At 39.2% G+C, this 22,474-nt stretch overlaps 1 protein-coding gene across 17 annotated transcripts in view; it reads left to right on the forward strand.

Moving 5' to 3' along the window:
• Positions 1-22,474, forward strand: part of pde4dip (phosphodiesterase 4D interacting protein) — a 410,955-nt gene extending 388,481 nt beyond the window's left edge. For 9 of the 17 annotated variants that reach the window (XM_048539238.2, XM_048539241.2, XM_048539226.2 and 6 more), the window contains 12 exons: positions 795-917; positions 2,920-3,109; positions 4,202-4,323; positions 4,787-4,996; positions 5,896-6,012; positions 11,879-12,090; positions 13,072-13,215; positions 13,790-13,928; positions 16,083-16,129; positions 17,043-17,099; positions 17,314-17,365; positions 20,436-22,474. In XM_048539238.2, coding sequence (XP_048395195.2) covers positions 795-917; positions 2,920-3,109; positions 4,202-4,323; positions 4,787-4,996; positions 5,896-6,012; positions 11,879-12,090; positions 13,072-13,215; positions 13,790-13,928; positions 16,083-16,129; positions 17,043-17,099; positions 17,314-17,365; positions 20,436-20,575 — 1,553 coding nt within the window. In that variant the 3' untranslated portion in view covers positions 20,576-22,474. Of the gene's footprint in view, positions 1-794; positions 918-2,919; positions 3,110-4,201; positions 4,324-4,786; positions 4,997-5,895; positions 6,013-11,878; positions 12,091-13,071; positions 13,216-13,789; positions 13,929-16,082; positions 16,130-17,042; positions 17,100-17,304; positions 17,366-20,435 lie in introns of all 17 variants that reach the window. The other 8 variants (XM_048539225.2, XM_048539234.2, XM_048539228.2 and 5 more) reach the window with 8 other exon arrangements.

Below are 22,474 nucleotides of genomic sequence, written 5' to 3' on the forward strand. Positions count from 1 at the left end.
TATGCAGAAAATAGGGAGGGGGATGGGATAGGGAGAACATGGTAGGATAGAGCCCAAAGAAAGAGAAGAGCAGTTGGACAGACAAAGGAGTTGATAACGATCTGGGTGGGAGAGTGTGTAACAGGTAAAGGTTGTTCAGCTGCAGCAATGTGGCTGAAATGCGAGGTTCAGCAGATCAGCACGCTAAACCTGCCCCTTTATACTGAATGGGCAAACCCTAGCTGTCTCCCAATGAGTTCTTGAGTCTTCAGTTTGACATTTTTGATGTACGGAGGGCTTCTGAATACAATAGCTGCTAGTGTAGCATTAGTGTCATTCTTCCTTGGAAACTTCCTCCTGTCTGTGATTGGCCCAGCCTAACGGTACACATCTAAGTGTCCACTTTCTCCAGGAGCAGCATGAGAATGGCTTTGTAAATGTTGGTGCAGCTGAACTGTGGACCCATGGAATGGCAGCTTTGTGGGGGTGAGCACATCCTTAATAGGGTGGCTGGCCAACAGCTAGACCTGCTGGTAACATGTGGCCCTAGATTCTGCTATCTGACCAAGCAGGTTCATCCATTTCCTCCCCAGCCACCACCACCCCAAACCAACCCCCACCCAAAAAAAAGTCTCTCAGACTATTGGAACAAATCGACCCAAAGTACTTTGTAGCTTTAAAATTTGTAGATACAAAGTGGGAGATCATCTAATCATTCAACACTTTGTCAGATGCTGATGAACTTGGAACCCTTGATTCAAATTTTTCACTCCTGGCATTTTGTTTCTGATTCCGTCCTCCTTATTTTCTTGTAGCTGGTGCTCCAACCAACATCTACATCCAGGGACTGGAAAAAATGACTCAGCTGTCAGAGGAGAACAGAAAAATGAGAGAAGAGATCTTGACTCTGCAGAGCCGGCTCTCTCAAGTGCCCATGGGTTAGACACTGAACACAGTTAAAGTTTCTCTTTTAAAGAAAAGCTAAGAATCCCTGCTTTTCTTAATAATTAGCAGCCCACCATTAGCAGTCTCAAATACTGTGTTTTAAAAACACTTGTTCCAACAGATTATTTTGGTGGCTGATTAGTTGATCAATAAAATGAGCAGTTCTTAAGAGTTGTTTGAAATTTCTCATGTGAAAAACAGGAACACTGACAAAGACAAACTGATGATTACAGCCTGAAGAACTGTGGGGCATCAATGTTAGCGGCATTGTGCTCTGTCCATCTGTGGAGGAATCCTCCACCTATATTCTCATCCTCCACTAGATGTAACTATGTCTTTCAGCTGTACCAGTCATTCCTCCAGAGGCCGATGAGGCCATCAGTTATTCCAAGGAGTTAGTTTAAGACAACTATTTGTTTAGACAAATACTTAGTATGGTACAGCTGTAGATTTGTCTTCCTCAAATATTAAATAATAATCTTGTTTTTCGTTGGCGATGATTGACCTCCAGCATTTGAAAATGAACAGCACAAATGTTGTTTCCGTAGTACTGAGTTATAGAAGCTTGGAAAGAAAGTTTCTCCATCTCATTGCCTCTATTGCTGAGATACATCTACATGGATTTAGGTTTGCATTCAAAAAGAGATATGGTCAGATTCCCAGTTAGGCAAGTCATTTGAGGATACAAATTTGGTGTCAAAGGAAGGGAGGAATTAGTAATTATTGGATTAAGCTAGAAAATCCTATGCTTAACTTTTAAATTGTGTAACCCATATAAGGAGCTGATGCCACAATTACAGCCTTAATGCAGTCAGCAGAGGAGAAGCTAAGGAACGTCTTAAAGACACCTTAAGCAATTGTTGAGTGCTGGCCAGTGTTGCTGTACCTAGTGCAAATACTCAGTAGGAAATGTAATTTGCAAGCAAACAAAAGTGTAGGTACACATATAATGCTGTTAGGAAGTGAATTCCAAGGTTTTGACCCAGTGACAGTAAAAGAACAGTAAGAGAGTTTTAAATCACTAAACTGTTATCCTCAAAGCCTATCTATCAGACATAAGTCAGAAGTGTAAAGGAATACAGTCCACTTGCCTGGATGAGTACAGCTCCAACAGTACTGAAGAAACTCAACACCATCCAAGACAAAACAACCCAATTAATTGGCATTCTATCCATCACACTCAATATTCAGTCCCTTTATCACTGATTACAGTGACAGCAGTCTATATAGTCTGAAATATACTGTAGTGATAAAGCAAAGCTCCTTAAACAGTTACCTACCTTCCAAAACCATGACCTCTACTACACAGAAGGACAAGGGTAGCAAATGCATGTCAGCACTACCTAAAAGTTTCCTACCAAGCCAAGCAACATCCTGACTTGGAAAAAAAGTAACTTATCTTCACCAATACTATTCCATATCCTGAAATTCTGTTCCTAACAGCACTGTGGATGTATCTACACTACGTGGACTGTAGCCGTTCAAGCAAGTAATCTGCCGCCACTACCTCCAGTGCAGTTAGGGATGGGTATAAATGCTGGCCAAGACTACAATACTTGCATCCAGTGAAAAAAAAAGCCACTGTATTTGCCTTGGAGGAGAGCTTGCAGAGGGCGGTAGTCATATGCATCTGCTGCCCTTGTCTTCCTAGGTAGTAGAGGTCATTGTAATTGGATGCCACTATGTACTATATACCTCTTCATCTCTTCATTTCACTTGGTTCGTTTCAGATTCTCCTTAAAACCTACCACTTGATCAGGCTTTGAGACAAACTCCCTAATCCTCATCCTTGACTTGGGGTAGATTTTTCTTAAACCTTAGTGAAGCAGCAAGAAATTTTTTTTCTGTACTACCAATGCAAGTTATTTTTGTTTTTGGTTAAAAGGTAAAAATTTGCAACTTTTACATGCAATCTTTATAACTGATGTACAATTAATACTTAACATTGCCAATCAAGGAAAATAACATGAGTTGTTTTTATTTTTAATTCCAAAGAACAGGCCAAAGAAATGGAGCAACTGAAGGAGAGTCTGTTAGCAACGCGAACTAGATATAAGCTCTTGGAGACAGAGCTGGATCGGTGGAGAGAAGAGAAAAACAGATTGCAGACTGAAGTCAGGGACAGACAGGAGGAAGCACTGCAGCTCAGAGAGGAACAGCAATGCAGCCAAAACAAAAACAAAAGGTACTGAAACCAATTTTCTATTTTTCTAATTTATACAGGCCAGCTCCAACAAGAATTTGTATTACACAGAACTGGATTTCACTTTTGCAATCCATCCAGCTTTTTGAGTTCCTCAAAAATTGTTTACTGGCATTGTTGATTGCCTGAAAACCCCATTTAGTTCCCAAGTGTTTTTTGGGGAAGGAACCTGCTGTCTGGCCTGCATGTGACTCCAGACTGACTGTAATGTGGTCGACTTTGAACTGCCCTCTGGGCAATTAGGAATGGGCAATAAATGGTGGCCTCGCCAGTGACACCCACATCCCTTGAATGAATATTTTTTAAAAAATGTCCTGTGTATTTCTGATTTTAGGTGAGCTGTTTGAGGGAATTCAATGTTGACCGTGTACTTCAAGTGCAGGTTATACATTTGAATTCTGTACAGATAATGGGCACACAAAGCCACAAATTTTACAGATGTTAAGTAAATTGCATTTGAATAGCTTACATCTAATCCGTAGTGGATATGAGTCCATTTTACAGAATTTGCACCTATGGTTTACAAATATGTGAAGGTAACAATAGGCAGTGCGTAGAATTGAATTGGTATTTTATATTCTAAGATTGGAATCGAAGCTGATTGCTGGAGGGTAGAGAGAGCTTTGCCTTCATATACCTGTTCTATACTTGCGCGATGCCTCCACGTACTGGCTGTGATAAGAAAGCAAAGCCAAGTGACATTCATCATTTGTTATGGACCATACATTGGTACTTATGTGCTATACATACATTGAAGCAGAATGGTAGAATGACATTGGCAAAGTTAAACAAGCTGACGTGATATGATCCTTCAGTGAATTCCATTTCCAAACCAGGGACTCGCTCAATTTGTCACTGGGGATTTGATGATCTCATTGAAACTGTCTTAGATTTGTGATCAATAAGGTGGTAAAGAGTGTGCATTGTGGGCAAAGTTGTATCCCATTTCAGAACAATATTTATAGTTTTGCTTCAGAGAAGGCATGGAGGAAATCTTGCCCCAAGAGCAGTTTTTCAAGTTGGGTCAACCCTGTTCTTCCTCATATGTCTTACCTGCTTTGTCCATCTGCCTAGGCTTTTGCAGGAGATCACCATGCTACAACAGCAATTAAATGAAAGTCATCAGCTACTTCATTCTCTCCAGTCTGAGATTCAAGTGTATGAGAGGCTGTACAGCAAGAAGAAACCTTTCCAAGGTAGGAAGTGTTTCAGCTTATCAGCTAGGAAGGCTGTATCCATATTTTCATTCCTTCAGTTCCACTATTATGAAAAGCTAGTGAGAGCTAATTCTAGATTTCTAAATTCATATCATACAATCATAAAATGATTATAGCCTGTCAAGCCTATAACAGATGTGCAAGAGAAGTTTAACTAGTCTCAGTCTCTGCTTGGTAGCTCTGCAAATGTTTTCCCCTCTCATATTTATCTAATTCCCATTGGAAACTAAATTTACTTCTACCATCCTTTCAGGCATTGTATTCCAGATTATAAACACATTGCTGTGTCAATATTGTTTTCTGCATTTGGAAAATAAGGTGTTAATAATTGTTCATCAAACACAAAATCTCAGCTAACGTGGCATTTCCAGATATAGAGAAATAAGTTAAGGAAATCAGGGTTAAGATCACAATTTTTAAAAGTTGTTTTTTTCCCTTACAGTTTACTCTGGAAGTGTTCAGAACCATGGTGACATCCGTGACTTCCTGACCCAAATCAGAGGCCTTCGGATTCAGCTGGAGCACAGTATCCAAACTAATGGCTGCTTACGGAAACAGCTGAAAGAACAGATGGATGAACATCGACCAGCCAGTCTTAACATAAAACATGCATCATCGAGTGAACATGGCAACAGTAAACAGATGTTCCAGGGTGAGATAACTAGTAATACAGTGGATAAATAGATTGAAATTGAAGTCAATGCAATGAGAAGTATTTTGGTGACCTAGTGAAAGGCAGGAGTGTGGATGAAATGGAACAGAGTTTAAAGCATCTGATTATGGAAATCCTTAAGATTCGTTATGGAATGTGTTCAGTTTTTTGCTTTTTTTTAAACAAAACCAATTCTCCTCAGTTACTAATTGAAGTGGAAAGTTTCAAAGTACTTTGTGCTTAACTGAGTTACCACCAACAAACTCTGAGAGAAACACACTTATCAACTTTGTACTCTTAATGGGTTTGACTCCATTGGACAATCTTGAAAAAATTGTAGCTTTTCAATTGGTCTCTCAATTTGGTCCTAGTTTGTTAAAGATGAAGAGAAGTGCCAGAAAAATTGTACAGTTGTACCTTGCAAGGCCACAATGGCATATTTTGCCATTATTTATTAGCGTGTTATACCTGAATATCTTGCACCTAGTGTGCAAGGGTTACATTTGTGAAGGTTTAAAAAATTTGAAGTATGTTTCCTCTGAAGAGGAGCTGCAAGTGTCGCTGTCTCTGCTAATCTGCAAATATCCTTTACCAACAGTGGTTATTCTGTAGTTGGCCTCAAGACTTTTTGAGCATAAAAGATCAGGACAAGTTAAACAATCATATTCAAGTTGGAAAATGATTTGGTGTCATCAGCAAATTTGAAAAAATTACAGTTGGTCCCACATCCAAATCATTTGTATAGATTGTGAACAGTAGTGGAACCAAACATTGATTCTTGCAGTATATCACTAGTAATGCTCTGCCATCCTGAGAAAGAGCTGCTGTCTGTTAATACTGTTCTTTTAAGATTAAACTTAACCATAGCTTTTCCCCTTTACATTTATACTCCTTTACAGATTGTGTGCCATCACCACCTGTTCGAGACACTGGCTTGTTCTCGCCATTCCAGTTGCACTCAAAGGCAACTTCATCAATGGAGGATTTTAATATGGAAGACACATCACACCAACATGGTGAGTATACAGCTTTATTTGTCATTGTTTCCTATCCTTCAATTAACTAAAGTTTCTTCTATAGCTTCACTTGTTTCCTTCCAACCTCCTTCCTTGCTTTGGATGGAAAAGCAAGAAAAAGCAATATGAAAAATAGGTTACAATTCTGAAGAGGGCGCAAGAAAGAGAAACCTGGGACATGTACGTAAATCACTGAAGGAAGCAGGGATTGTTGAAAAGTGATTACAAAGGTGTATGGGACACTGGGCTGTAGAAATAAAGACAGACAGTATCAAAAACAAGGAAATTATGATGAACCTCTGTCAAACACTAATTTAACTTATGATGAAGTGCTGTGTCTGATTTCAGGCACTACACGGGGAAAGGTGTGAAGGTTTTAGACAAGAGCAGGAAGGATTTGCAACGATGGTTCTGGGGATGAGGCACTTCGGTCAAAAGATAAATTGTGGAAGCTGAGGCTGTTTTCAAAAGTGAAGGTTAAGTGAAGATTTGATTGGAGTATTTAGAGTCGATAGAAAGTGTCTGTCCTATCAGCATAGGGGTGGAGAACCAGAAGACACCAATTTAAAGTAATTGGCTAAAAATATAAACTCAAAGACAACATAGCAAGCCTCTCATTATGTAGCTAATTATGATATATGGTGCCTAAAATAATACTGGAGGTAGGAAAGTTGAGCTTTCAAAAGAGAATTGGTTAGTCATCTGGAGGAAGATTGTTGCAGTACTCCAGGAATATGGCAGGGGAGTGGGACTAGCTAAATTCTCTTTGAAGAGAGCAAGCTTGATGACCTTGGTGACCTCCCTTTGTGGTGTGATCATTCTATGGCTGATGTCTGATAGAATGGGATTTAGTTCTGTTACGATCCTAGGAGGCTGCCACTGATACTGAAGTAGCTCATTTCAACAATACTAACAAGATGAGAGTATGAGAAAATGGAAATATCTGCACTTTAACATGGCATGGACTCAAATTACACTTGCGGCTGAGATGGAAGTCATCTTGTGGATTTTAGAGTATGGAAGCACTTTTTTTAATGCTGTTCTGATACTGGATGTCACAGCCTGGTTAAGGACTGGTTACCGTTTTGTTTGCTGATAAAGCTTGAAATCTTGGTTAATTACTTAGAAAATAAAATTACAAGATTCCATAGATTTAAGCTAATAAAAATAAATTTTACAACTTCATTAAGCAAAATATATACACACCTTCTACTCTTAACGTCCAGAATGAACATGAGGTAAACACAAATTAACAAGAAAACTGCACATCAGATTGTCAATACAATGAAAACAGATCCAACAAATTTCTCAGTAACTCACCGAAACAGGAGTGATTAATTTGAGTCACAAAAATCCTTTAAACTTCTGTCTCTCTTGCAAAGAGTTTCAGCCTTTCTCCATCAAAACTAGTTTGATCCCCAGCCCAACAGCAGCTCCATTCCACCTGAGTTTTATCAGAATGTCTTCATGTACTGTGTTATCCCTCCATTATTTCTACCAGTTTCATATTAAGAGATCTGCACAAAACTATATAAATAACATGGAGCTCTTACTTAGTTCGGGGGCTGAAAACCAAAATGAAGTTGTGAGTAATACAGCACAGTAATGGGGAGGTGATCATATTGTTGTATAGTTGCTAGGCTAGAAATCCAAAGACGAGGTAATGCTCTGTGGATCCATATATGTAGCCCATCACGGTAGATGTGGAATTTGGATTTTGTTTTAAAAACTTAGATGAAAAGTCTAATCATTAGCAAAATCTGCTGTCTTTACCTGGTTGAAAAGGAAGCTATCACCTGGCATCAGAAACTGCCAAAACTTGGCCATGTTGACCCTGCAAAGTCCTGGTTATAGGGTCAAACAGCAAAAAACAGACCCTTTGATCCAACCAGTCCATGGCAAACATAATCCGAAACTAAACAAATCCACCTGCCTGCTCCTGGCCTGTATCCCTCTAGACATTTCTGTTCAAGTACTTACCAAAATGTCTTATAAACGTTGTAACTGTGTCCACATCCACCACTTCCTCAGGAAGTTCATTCCACATGTGAACCACCCTCTGTGTTTAAAAAAAACCATGTCTTTTTTTAAAATCCCTCTTCGCTCACCTTAAAAATATGTTCACTAGTCTTTAAACTCCCCCATCCTAAGACACGTACCATTAACCCTATCTGTATCCCTCATGATTTTACAACCTCCATAAGGTCACCTCTCAACCTCCTACGGTCCAGTGGAAAAATGTTCCAGCCTATCCAGCCTTCCTTTATAACTCAAACTTTCCATATCCAGCAGCGTCCTGGTAAATCTCTTCTGAACCCTCACTAGCTTAATATTAGTCGTATTACAGGATGACCAGAACTGGACACAACTCAGAAGACACCTCACCAATTTCCTGTACAACCTCAATGCAACTTATATAGGAAGGAGGAAAGCCTTTGTCTGCTTTGATATAGATGGGCTGATGAGTGGTAATTGGAATTTAATCCTGAAAAATATGAGGTTTTGCATTTTGGGAGGACCAAAAAGGCAGGAGCGTACATGTTGCATGTTAGGACCCTAGGAAGTACTGTGGATCATAGGGACCTCGATCTGCATGTCCGTGATCCCTGAAGATAGCAAGATAGTTAAGAGGTTGTTAAGAAGGCATATAGGATACCTGTATAGAGGAGAAAAGATATGGGCCTTTATTATAAGAACAAGCAGTTATGTTAGAGTTGTATATTAGTTAGGCCACAGCTGGAGTACTGAGTGCAGTTCTGGTTGGTACATTGTAGGAACAATGTGATTGCATTTGAGAGGATGCAGAAGGGATTCACCAGGATGCTGCCTGGGCTGGAGCAATTCAGCTATGAAAAGAGACAAGGTACACTGGGGTTGTTTTCCTTACAGCAGGGAAGGCTGAGGGGGAAATCTGGATGAGATGTTTAAAGTTCTGAGGAGCACAAACAGGTTGGGTAGAGAGAAACATTTCCCCTTAGTTGTGGAGTCAAAATCCTGGAGCTCAAACACAACTGGGATTCTGTGTGGCAGATGGAAGGGTTATTGGTAGAGGTTACTGATCCAAAATGTGCCAATGTTAGAGTAGAGTTCACTCAGTTCAGGGGACAGCCAGACAAAATTGCAAGACCAACTGTGAACACTTGTGGCTTTAAGGGGGATTCAAGCAAATCAGTCAATTCAATGAAATCAGTCAATTGAATGAAAGACTGCATATCCTGGGATACTCGAGTTATACTTGTCAACTGGCTTGTAAACTATACAGAGCAAGGATTTTATTCCAGAAAGTCTGGGAAGAGGCATTTGCTCTTTAATCTGTCAAAACTTTTTGAAAAATCTCTGCTTTATGCATTTTGGATGGTGTCCTATCTGAGTCTGGCTTGGTTCAGAATTTAAACTTATTGACAACAAAAGCCACAGCTTACGCGTGATATGTTAAAAGTTGTCAAGATGCTTTCCTGCTTCGTTAGTCCAAAGTGCTGTTCCCATTTCCATGCTTTTCCTGCCTTTAATGGGCTTGATGAGAATGTTCGATATAGTCGACATGGATTTTGGCAAAGCCTTGGCAAAGTTCCACATGGCAGACTGCTCTGAAATGTGAGAACACATTTGCTCAAAACACAAGTAGCAAGCCAAAATTGACTTAAATGGCAGAAAGCAAAGGTCAACATCTTGTTTTTTGTGACTGGAAGACTGTTTCGTTTCGAATTATGACGGGGTTTCTTGTCGTTCGTGTTATACATTAGTGACGTAGAGCATGACTAAGAAGTTTGTAGATGATGCAAACATTGACTGGTTGAAAGTGATAGAGGAAAAATATAGACTGCAAGAAGATCTCAGTGAACTGGCCAGGTGGGCAGAAAATGGGAAATGCTATTCTCTATGTGAGAGAAATGTGAGATCGTGCATTTAGGGGATTAAATTAGGCAAAGAAGCACAATAGATGGGAGGATGCTGAAAAGTATAGAGGAGCAGAGACCTTAGAATACATGTCCACAGATCCATGAAATAGAACAAATAGATTAATGTGGTTAAGACGATATAGAGGATAGTTTTGTTTCGTGTTTAAGGCAGAGATTAAAAGTTTTAAAAGATTATTGCAGAACTAAACAAAGTACAAGTTAGGTCAGATCAAGAGTTCTGAGAGCAATTCTGGAAGTGATTGTGCCAGAGAGGAGACAGAACAGATTTACAAGCACATTGCCAGGAAAGGAACATTTTCGCTGCGCTTTCTTTGGAATGGATGAGGCAGAAAGATTTAACAGAGGTGTATAAAATTATGATGTACCTAAATAATGTGGATAGGAACAATCAATTTTGCCTAACAGATCAATTGCAAGGACTATTGATTTTATTTAATTACGAAAAGATGAGGGAAAGTTGGCAGTTGAAGATTCTTTTTCACCTGACCGTATGAGAGTCTGGAACTCAATGCTGAAAGGATGGGAGAGACTAGCACCCTCACTGCTTTTCAAAATATTTGGAAGATTTACACTTCAAGTACCGTAACCAATGGAGCTATAGACCAGAAGTTAGAAGGTGTGAATGGTCAGTCCATTTTCAGGCCTAACTAGCCAAACGGTTCAATTCTGTGCTGAACATTCTCTATGTTTGTGTTTTTAACTCAATGATCCTGACAAAGAAGACATCTGTTATGGAAATGCTTGTAAGGAACGGGCGGTTCAGCCAAAAGTTAAATGTAGCTCTCCAGAATAAATATTGCATGTAAAAGTTGAGAACTCTGCTCACTTGAGCTGTCAGTGCATGCTGTGGACCTCGAATATGCTTATCACTGCAGCAATGAACAGAGCTTCTCCAGAACTTCATGATGAAGTATATTCTCTTGAGACAGCTGTTCTGCAACTCAGAAACAAAACTAGGGTTAACAAAATGCTGAGATGAATTCTGATGAAACCACTATCCCATTCTTCTAAGCAATCCCATTTTCCAGTACATAAAAATCACAGCATTCAAATTATGCCCATATCACAACCCTCATTAGAATTCCAAGTCATCCATCCTGTCATTTGCAGACCTTCCAAACTTCAATTTAAAATTGTTATCTTATGTTTAATTGCCATATGTCTGTAGCCTCCCATTATCTGATCCAACTCTGATCTTGGCCTTATAATTGACAGTAAGACCTTTCAACCACTTATTTGGGATACTCTAAAACACTCTTGGCCAAAGAACTCTATCTGAATTACTTTGTATACAACTGTCTTTAAAATCGAATTCTTTGATATTCATCTTGACCACCCCTTCTTGCATCGTCTTCCTTTTCGCACTTAACATCTTCATCTGATACCATGCTTGTGAAGTTCTTTGGGAAGAGTTTCTAAGTTAACACTAAATGGATATAAGTAATGGTGTTATTATTGATTGGGAAGATAGGAGATCAAAATAAACACAAATGTACTTCATGTGCAACTCAATTCATAATTCCTGTCAGCAGGATGACTTCACTCATTCATATCGCATAGCAAATCTGAGTCCAGTGATAGCCATACTCTGTTGCCATTGTGTTGTCCCCTGCAGATGCTAGAGATCTGGCCTTAGACCACAAAGAGCCCAGCTAGCAAGTCATTAGGATCAAGGTGGGAGGTGGAAGTGCCAGTCCCTGGCTTGGAGATATGCTCTTCAGAGATGAGTGACAGATCTCAGCTTTTCTCTTGGGAAGAGAGAAACATTAACAGTCCTGTTTGAACATTCATCACTGCACTGTTTTTGTTAACTGGTTTCTGTTAGGGTGAAATTTCTGAGGGCTATTTTAAGTTAATTGTTTGATTATTACAAAAATTTTTCAACTCTTGTAATATTTAAATAATTGAGCTGAAGTCTTTGTACTTTTTTTAACTCCCATTTTTAGATGGTTATTTCAGTGATTCCATGAGCCAGGCCTCATGTTCTGGAATAGATGATGAGTTTGCCAAGAAGAATGGCCATCATGTGATTGGTCACATTGATGACTACAATGCAGTTCAACAGCAGATCTTGGAGGGCAGAATATTGGTTCAGAGAATGGAGTCTATTGTCCAATCCTGTGTTAATGCTGCTTTTCTGGAAATCAGTGGATCCAAGGTAAGATGAGGAAGACTTGAAATTGCTTATCACATTATTGCTAAATGCATTGGACAATTAAGGCATCACTATCATTGCAATCCTTACAGTGTGAAATCCATGCAGACATGGGGAGAAATTGCAAACTCCTCAGCCAGTCACCCGAGGCTACAGTCAAACCCGGGTCTTTGGTGCTGTGAAGCAGCAGTGCTAACCACTGGGCCACCATGCTACCATTGAAAACAGTGAACCAGCAGATGAAGTTAATGTAAACAACTGAGTAGTGGACTTTAATTTTCAGCTGTCTCTTCCCACATTCCATTGGTCTGTGAAAGCAGTAATGGATGTTTATCATTAATATTCCAGTGGTGTAAAGGCAGGATTTGCATTGAAGTTCAGACAAAATAGCTGTTGCTGTGTGAAATAACTTCACAAAAGCCGATATCCCATCACAAAGTCATCCTTTTATTTACATGTGCATAGTACATGATACTGAACCAGTTAGCTCAGAGCTGGCTGCTAGAGTGAACAGAACCCCTGACACTACTGTATAGATTAACAGCCCCAATCAGGGATCAAACAGCCTCATTCTGCAAGGTCCACCTGGCTGACTTTGTTCCAATCACTACACTGTCAATTTATTCTTTCAAATAGATATTGGATAAATACACTGTTGAGAATGGAATTGCTGTTATAGGAATAGCTGAAGATATTTTAGATCAGATATTTTATAAAACATAATGGTTTCTGTGCTCCTGGAGCTACAATAGAATAGAATAGAATCTGTACAGTGTGGCAAGTGCGAATATCAAGCTTATGCCTTCATATAACTTGGTAGTGTATCAACTGGTACATTTATCTATTGAAATATTAATGTTCCTTAACATTTTATGAGGAAAGGGAGCATAATGTGTTCTTAGTCTGAGTACATTGGGTGAGATATACACGTTTAAGAACTGACACTCCTCATGGTTATCCTTCTTATCTGATTTAATGTGGCAGCATTTGGATCATCAGACTGTAAAGCAGCTGTTCTCCAACACTAACACTTTGCGTCAGATCCTGGATGAAACTTGTTCCTTACTGAAGATGTTCTGGAGAGCTGCTTTACCAAATCCAGACGGTGCTATGCAGAACAACCAAAAGGTAAAATGTTCATGTCACTGCTGGTGGACAGGCAAGTAAGAGTTAAGGCTACAATCAGATCGGCCTTGACAGAACAGGCTCAAGCAACCAATGGCCTACACCTAAAGTCGTAGAATCCTACTGCATGGAGACAGGCCCTTTGCCCCAAACAGGTCTATGCCTGTTTAAGATTTGACCTCAGGCAACGTCCATTTTAAATGATGTACAACACAATGCAGTGTTATAAGATTGGTTTATTCACCAAACAGTCAGAATCTCTCTTTAAAAATGTGCCTTCTAACCTTTTCTTAAATCAGATTTGACGTGCTACAGGCTTTCCACAATCTTGTCACTGTAAGACTAGCATTTGTGGGAACTTGCTGTGTGTTTTTGTCCACCATGTTCTTTACATTATTGTTCTATTGGTTGTAAAGTGCACTGGAACATCTCCAGATGAAAAGTAATATAAATGCAAGACCTTACTCTTGCTAGTTGTAACATCCACTCGGAAGTAAAACTAGCATTGCATTATATGGTATCTCATGGCATTATTGTTGACAACGTGGTTTAAATTTGGTTACTGTGGTTATTACAGGAGCTGTCAATGAAAGAAGAGATTTACAGGCTGAGAAATAAGATAACAGAACAGGAAAGCCTGCTACAGAATGCGATCAGTCGGCTGAAAGCCACAAATCAAGTGAAGGAAGGAATGGAACAGTTTATTGTCAACCAGCGTATGTGAAATCCATAGTTAATGTTGTCTTATAGTAGATGGATAAACAGCAGAAAAGCAAATTCATTTGACAAATTGGTGTCTCTTAAGCCCTTCAACATGTTGAAATGCCATTTTTACACCAATGGAAAGTGAATGTAAGTTCTCTCTAACCTTTTTGTGAATCTGATCCTTGGGTGTAATCATGTTTCGGCAGTGAGGACCCACCTGCCACCTGGAGAGCCAGAAGGACCTGTGTTGTATGATCATAGGGAGGCCTACCAAACCACAGTCAGTGGTGAGGACACTGGTAGGCCTCCTCCTGGAAGTAAGACCCCAAGGTCAAAGCTCTTGCTTATTCATGCTCAGACATTCTACAGGTGAAGCAGTGGCTGCTTTCAGAAGGACATTTTTTCAGACTCCCAGAATCAAATTAACCTATGCCCATGTGGATAATGTCAGGGGAGGGTTCAAGAAGTAGTGGTCATGGCAAGAAATAGGGTAAGTAGAATCGGTAGCAAGTGTAGAGGGGTAGCTTCCAGTAACACAACCCCAATTTCTAACGTCCATTTTCTCAATCACTTGCCTAGTGCCTTTGATCCAGGCACCCACATGTCCACAGTGTCTCAGCTGCTGTGCACACCATATGGCAATAGGTCTGGCTGTAGCAGGGTCATTTCCAGCAGCGGTGGGATGAGGCCTTTACGTGGCCATTAAACAGTCACTTAAAGACCTCAACTGAAATGTAGCAGGGTTCTAGTAACCCTAATATTCTGCACATGTCAATGCCCTTCCTTCCTCTACACTTGGCACCATTGAGAGCACAGAATTGTGACCCTTTTGTTTAGGAAATGTGCCAAGTTTACTGCCACCTCACAAGGCTGCACAATTGAGAATAGTAACTTTTATCTCCCAAAGTGGGTGGATTTGAATCAGGTGGCAAGTTAAAACATTAAAAATCTGAGGAAGGAACCCAATCTGCCTTGTATTAAACACGATGTAATTTTAAGATGTGGAATGTCTTGCAGGTAACCAATCCACTCTTAGGAAGCATTGCTGGGCAAACCCTTTCTAAGAATGCTACATGCTTGTAATTTTGCAGTTGATAGGTTCCTCAGGCATGGGAAAGCCAGAGGTGAATACAGCCAATTCCATTAGGTAGATCTATCTCTGGGTCAGAAGGTGCATAAATGTTTCCTGTAGATCCAACAAGCTAGTCTACAACACATCTCTATCCCTGTAATGTCACCCTGACATTGCCTCCTCCCACCTAGCAACACAATCAATCCTTGTCCTGTGATCACAACTGACCACCTCAACAATATACTGCACAACTTTAACAGTGACAAACTGACATTATCCTTGGGTATGGCCATTTTCTGGAACTTTCCACCAGGACTGTGAAGTCTATCTGGCTGGTTTCTTGTGTGGAACTTAAGAAAATCTCATGCCTGCTGAGGAGTTAACATTTCATGGTCTCCAGGCTTTCCAAACGACGACCTCAGTTACTGAAGAATCGCACTCTCTTTTTCAGTGACCCAACATACTTGAGATCAAAAATGTAATACTGATTATAATCCCATGGAGGGAATTTATTGGAAAAAATAAACTACCACTGGCTTACCTGCCAGTCTGTCAGGTTAGAAAAGCACTGTCCAATTCACATAGACCAAAGCTGTGGATTTGATAAACAACTGAAATGGCTGTTTTTTATGCCTCTGTGCTGTTACCTAATAAAAGCCATTTTATGGTAAACTAATATATTTCTCCACTCATTTTATACAACCAACAAAGCCACCCCAACCTAGGTTATTGAGTTAACAAAAGCAGACATAATTCTTGCTCCCATCACGGAACAGCAACTACTGGTGGAAATGGTGTGTACCAGGTGACCACGAGAAGACTTTCCCTTTTTACTCCCCATGTGCTACGTGTTTTTGTAGCCTATTAATATTCATGATTTAGGTAAAACCCATGAAGACCAGTAATTCTCATGAGATATCGGAGGGAGGAAAGTCCCTGCTTTGTGTAGAACTTGCTGAGTTACTAACTTAAGGAGAGCAAATTCACGGGGGATCAAGGTAGGAAATTTCTTTTCCAATTAAGTACGATTAGCAGTTAGTTGATTTGTTTTCTAGTGATCAGAATCTGCTAACATCTGCAATATTTCTTTCAGTAACAAGAACACATGATGTTTTGAAGAAGGCAAGGAGTAATTTGGAGGTAAGGTTCCCATTACTTGTGATAATTGGAGTAAAGTTTAAAAAGGTCTTAAAAACAAGTCCCTTTTTTCTGACATCAATTTAAATAATTAGAACAATGTTATTAAATACATCTTTTCGTTTAAATATAATTGCATAGGAGTCCACGGTAGTTCAGCCACAAATGTAATACCTTTTCAAGTATTCCTCATTTTTAGGCCCATTCCCATATGCCAATATTCCTCTGCATAAGGACTAACACTACTCCTGCTGGTAATCCTGTGATTAGCTTGCTTGCTTTGTGGTGGCTTATAAGCAAAGTAGTGTTGGTTAGTTCAGTTGGCTTGACTGTCTGTTTGGTGATGACAACAGCATGGGTTCAATTCATGCATCAGATGAAGTTACCATGAAGAACTCTCCTTCTCAACCTCTTCCCTTGTCCGAGGCTGGTGGCCTTCAGACTAAACCATCACCAGTAACTTCTCTCTAATGAAGGAGTCTGGTAGAACTATAGCAACTTTTTAAGTAGAAACCTATATCTGAACACATCACGTTCACAACTCATCAGGTTTGCTGGGAAGATTCAGGATAAAGTATTCATTATTCCCTGATTGAACAAAAGTGGGGGACTTGCATCTAGCCATAACTGTCTACTCAAAGGTGATAATAAAGGCCAGCAGCAATTTGACTTACCATTTGGTCCATTTTGTTTGTTCTCTCCAAAAATAATCACCTGAAATTTGCGTTCAAGAGCACACCAGAATAATTGAGCCCTGATCTTTTACGTGAGCCAACCACAGGAGTATTAAGGATGGTGCAACTTGATCTCAAAATTCCACATTTTAAAGTTTATCCTTAAAAACACAACTTGTACACCTTGCAGCAGAACAATAGTTTGATATGAATAATAACAAACCTCTACATGCTGTTTACAGTTTCAATCTTGTCCAAGAGGCCTCATAGAAAAGAAAGGGAAAAGGGAATTAATTAAGGTATAGTTAATTCTGTGCTGTTTATTTTACAAAAAAACCTACTGAATTATGCTGTTCAAGAAACTGCTATTGCATATTATGTGAAGAAGCAAGTTCAGTAAAATCTCATTGCAGTGAACTTTCAGATTGTTGTTTCCTACCTAGAACCTGTTGTTTCTCTTTTCTGACATTCTCTTCCCTGTATGTCCTTTGTTCTTTTTGTGAGTCTGTTCAGGTGAATGATTGCACAATTGCTGGTGTAAAACCCTCCCTGAACAACAACAAAGGTTGGTAATAATGTATCTGTATCAGCATGTGCTACAAGAAGCCAGACAACTCTGACTCTTCACTGATTGTTAACACCGCTTTATGTAAAACTGTTGCATGAATCTGTCATTGTAATTTCTGTCATAATCTCATTTATATCTAGCAGTTGTCCTCAAACATTCACAAAAAGTGATAATATTATGTAAGGTCCTCAAAGACATCTGCAAGTGTTTTCCAAGGACACTGTCAGATATTTTGGAATGGTTATAATGCAGGTGTCTGCAAGGTTGCATTTAAACTTTCTACTATTGGATATCATTCCAATCTTTTCTCTACAGATGTCTGAGACACCACAGTATTATCTCAGAAGTGAACTGTAGATAAAAACTGAGGCACATTAGAAGTCTGCTAAACATTATCAATGGTGACTCTTCAAGTTGTTGTTACAAGTCACCAAAGCCTAAATATTTTCCTTTAGGCAAAGTGAATATACACCATAGAATAGAACAGAATCTGCACAGTGTGGAAACAAGCCCTTCGACCCAAAAAATCCATACCGAACCTCGGTGCATCCCACTGAGACCCATCCCCCTATAACCCACCTAATCTACACCTCCCTGAGCACTACAGGCAATTTAGCATGGCCAATCCACCTAACCTGCACATCTTTGGACTGTGGGAGGAAACCGGAACACCCAGAGGAAACCCATGCAAGACATGGGGAGAATGTGCAAACTCCACACAGACAGTCCAAGCCCAAGGCTGGAATTGAACCTGGGTCCCTGGTGTTGTGAGGCAGTGCTAACCATTGAGCCACCCCAAAATGGTGACTACAGAAATATCAATGCTCACCGTATCCATTTTACACAGCAATCAAATGCAACAGCCTACCTAACCACAGTGTTGCTAGTTCATGGAATTAGCTAAGTGGGACAAGCGGTAAAAGGAGTGTTTCACTACAGTTTTCAGACTAATGTTGCAAAAGCAGTGAAGGGCTCCTAACTTGCAACTGTGACTTTGACCTTCCGGAGGGAATGAGAACAGCTAAATTCTTCCCTAAGCATATTTTTGAACCATTACAGACATAGGGTAGAGAATACCTTGTTTTCTTTGTTATTTTGTATGCAACTGAGTAATGAACAGTTGTTGTCAGAAGTTTGTTTATGCGGGTTCCTCAGGATCATTGCTTTCCTTTGTAGTGTGAGGACTTAGCCTGCGTTACCTGGGCAAATTGCAGATGGCAACAAATAGAAGTGTTCTGATGTGGAGAATAACGGTGAATTTCAAAAGGACTAAGACAGGCTGGTGGAATGGTCAGACATGGGGTAGAGAAGTCTGAAATAATTCATTTTGGTAGGAAGAGGCCTTAATGGGTATGATTGTAAAAGGAATAGAAAGATCTAGGGATATATTTGAACAAATTAATAAAGATAGCAGGGCAGGTTGAGAAGGTGCTAATAAAGCATCCTGGCTTTGTCTGTTTGGACAGGGTACAAAAGTGTGATGAACCTTAATCTAGGAGCATTACAATAAAGAAAATTTGAAGAGATTTAAAGAAATTGTAACTAGTTAAACATATTTGAAAAGGACTTCTAAAGTTTGTATCAAATGGAAGTTTCTTGGAGAAGAACTGGTCCTGGCAACCCCTGATGTGAGAGAAGAATCAACGTAGGAAGGTAGTTCATGTACAGAATGACAAAGAAGGTTGTCAAAGAAGTGGGAAGATCAGAGAGGCTTGTTTGTGATAGTTAAAAGACTTTTAAAGCTGAAAATAGTGTTAGTGCTTCAAGATTTGCCAGTCTGTATAACAAGGTTTATTAAAGACGACAGCTAGTCTCCAGGGAACCTGCAGCCCTGTGCCATCATGACATTGTCATAGAATCCCTACAGTGCATAAACAAGCCATTCGGCCCAACAAATTCATACCGCTCCTCTGAAGAGCACACCACCCAGATCCATTCCCTTACCCCTGCATTTCCCATGTCTAACATCCCTAGACATTATGGACAATTTAGCATGGCCAGTCCACCTACCCTGCACATCTTTAGATTGTGGGAAGAAACTGGAGCACCCGGAGGAATCTCATGCAGACACGGGGAGAATGTCCAAACTCTACACAGACAGTCACTCAAGGCTAGAATCGAACCAGAGTCCTTGGCGCTGTGAGGCAGTAGTGCGAGACTGTACAGGTCTACGACACTTGGTTATCAACTGTTGTTAAGGATCTTGAAAGGAATGCTGCTGTATCGAGTCAGTCAAAGCCCAAATTCATAAGTGAGTAGAGATCCAGCATACAAGAGGCAGAGTTGGAAATTGGTGCCATAGTTGTACAGGAAGTGAAGGGATTGCTTATTATATCAAAACATAATTCTTGTTTGATTTCTTTTTTAAAAGATATTTGTGTTTACTGAAATCATAATAGTCATTTCTTCACTGAGGGCTGTTTGGTTAAGAATTCCCCCATAGGGCTTGTTCCACGAGGACGGTTAGATAAATCTATGAGAAACAGTGGATTGGCTTGGAGTGCCTAGTACCAGGTACCACTGATAGGACTATTGACGAAGAGGAAATTTGATAGCGGTGCTTGAGATCATGAAGGATCTAGACACTGGATGAGAGAAACAATCCCCATGGACAGGTTCAAGAACCAGAGGATGCCACTTCACTGTAATATAATTACAGACTGGTCATTCAGAATATATGAAACTTGAGTACAGTAAATTTAAATATAAATTGAATTTGGAATGTATGTTTATAAATCACATTATGTATAGTGGAGAAAGAGTGTTTTGCTTTTTATAAAAATAGTTGATTTTTAGTTACTTTGGCTACTCATTAAAAATGTAACAGGCCATTTAGTTGTAATTGCAAACTTACATAATTTGCACAAATTTTCTAATGAAATTACTGACTAGTAGATTCAGAAGGTATGTATGACAATATCACACTGTACCAACACCATGAAAATTTTCAGTTTGAAAACACTCATTATGTCAATTACATGCTTGGCTTATCTATTTTGTCATATTATTATGTTTCTGCGTTTTACCTGGCCATCCATGTTGTTGATAATACTATCTTCCTTCCCAGCAGAAATCTCAAAACTTGGTTACAGCTGTTCCAGAAGCTGGAACTTCATGAATTCCATTTATCCAGAAACTGAAGCAAGAAGTCTGGGTCAAAGTTCACTGTCTGGAAAGGATGGAAGATATGGCCCCAAACTGGTTTGAGAAGAAAACCTAAGCAACTATCATTTTAGCGGTTTGCTTTCCCTTTCAAAAGATAACACAATATTGGAATCTTATCCTACAAAAGTAATTTAGTACAATGACATTTGAAAACAGAAGTAAATTGCATCCTGTGTTTCCAGAAAGAACTGTCTACATGGTCTAAACGTAATAGTGACTTCCTTTTGATCCTATATAAAACAACAAATGCTTGATAAACTTTGTTTAGGTAAAAATTTGAAATCGGAAGTCTTTTATACTTTCTGTGAGGAGAAAGTTATTGATCAAAGGTTCAGGCATCTTATCAGCCTTATGCCAAATTTAAAATGCAGTCTTAAAGATATTGAGAAATTTAAAAGTTGTGATTTGGCAGTCTCAAATTACATTGTTAATATATATTACTGCAAATGTGGGTACAAGAATGCCGATCAAGAAACATTGAGCCTAATTATAGTTTTGGTAAATATTGTCCTGATTTGAGTTTGTGCAATTTAAAGCAGAAAAACTGAAAATATACATCCTAACATTTGCTACTGAGTGAAATGCTCACTGAACAGTAATGAAACAAAAGGTATGTGCAATAAGTTTGCCCTTGAGGCCAACTGCTGCAATGTGATCTTTATCAAGCACTGGAATAAGACAAAATAATATTTAATAACCTTTAACAGCATCTTGCATTGTAAATGTTATTTTACAGTTTTGACTTAACAATGTAGTATGGTGGTTGAGAGTACGGTACAAAGTTAAGACAGGGCTGGATGACTTTGTATTTACTGGTGTAGACTATTAGACAGAGAATTTAGCACCAGTATTGCTTTTGCCTGCACTGTATATACAGCATGGTGCAAATGTGTGTTCTAAATGTATCTTGCACACAAACAAAAGAATGGGCTTGTAAGAATTAAGGCAATTCATTTTATTATAGAAAATAGATGCGTGCGAAAGGTCATTGTATAATATACACACAAAAGGTTGTTTGCATTGGTTACCCTTGTATGTTTAATTCAAGGCCCAGTTCTCCGGATAGTGGGGGACCAGACAATAAGTGATATTATCACTTATAAATGGCACCTTCAGTGTTTGGAGCCCAATGAGAGAGTTCTCAATTCTGAGCCGTGTTCAGGATTTTCTGCAGTGAAAGACTGAGCTAAACCCAAAATCTCTGGGATGGTAACCAGGTAATATTTGTCTAATCTGGGTCAGGAAATAGGGATTTTGGTCCAGATTGGAAGAAATGGGTCATTATGTAATAAGGTGCCATTTTTCTAATTACTGAAATAGTTTTCCAGCTTACGTCGTGAGAATTATCCCCATGTAGCTGTATAATTGAAAATTACAGTTTACTGAATCATAATTATTGTAACTGTTAATCTAGTTTCATGGAGAAAAGACAACTTTTCAGTATTCAGAATTTGTATGGGGTGCCAAAGCATGTGTTTTGATGCATTTTGCATGGTCATTGTTTAATGTCCCTAAATACACAAAGCCAGGGATCAAGTAGGACTGGGATTGGTTGTCAGGAAACGCAAGAAAAACATAATTTTTCGTGATCGAAACAAATGATGATTGATGGTAATGTTTGGTAATAGGGTTCCTGTACACAGTCTATTTTGCAATAGATGTCCCCTATGGCACAACTGTATACTGTATAAAGCGTATATACTGATCATTGTAGAGTGTGTCTTTCAAGTTGTATATATTTTCCCAGTGTATATACATTCATTTGTATAATGGATTGTAGCAGTGTGTGTATGTCACAGTTCTGGGAAATAAAGTTGTGTGTTTCCTGGATTGTTTTTGGAAAGCTATTCTGAAAACCTAAAGAGGTGCATTTAATTAATAAACAAGTCTGTTTTCTTTTCATGGTCCAAATAATGACATTAAATGTTCAGTATCTGTTGA

The sequence above is a fragment of the Stegostoma tigrinum genome, chromosome 8 (genome assembly GCF_030684315.1).
Source record: "Stegostoma tigrinum isolate sSteTig4 chromosome 8, sSteTig4.hap1, whole genome shotgun sequence".
In the NCBI taxonomy this organism is placed as follows: domain Eukaryota; kingdom Metazoa; phylum Chordata; class Chondrichthyes; order Orectolobiformes; family Stegostomatidae; genus Stegostoma; species Stegostoma tigrinum.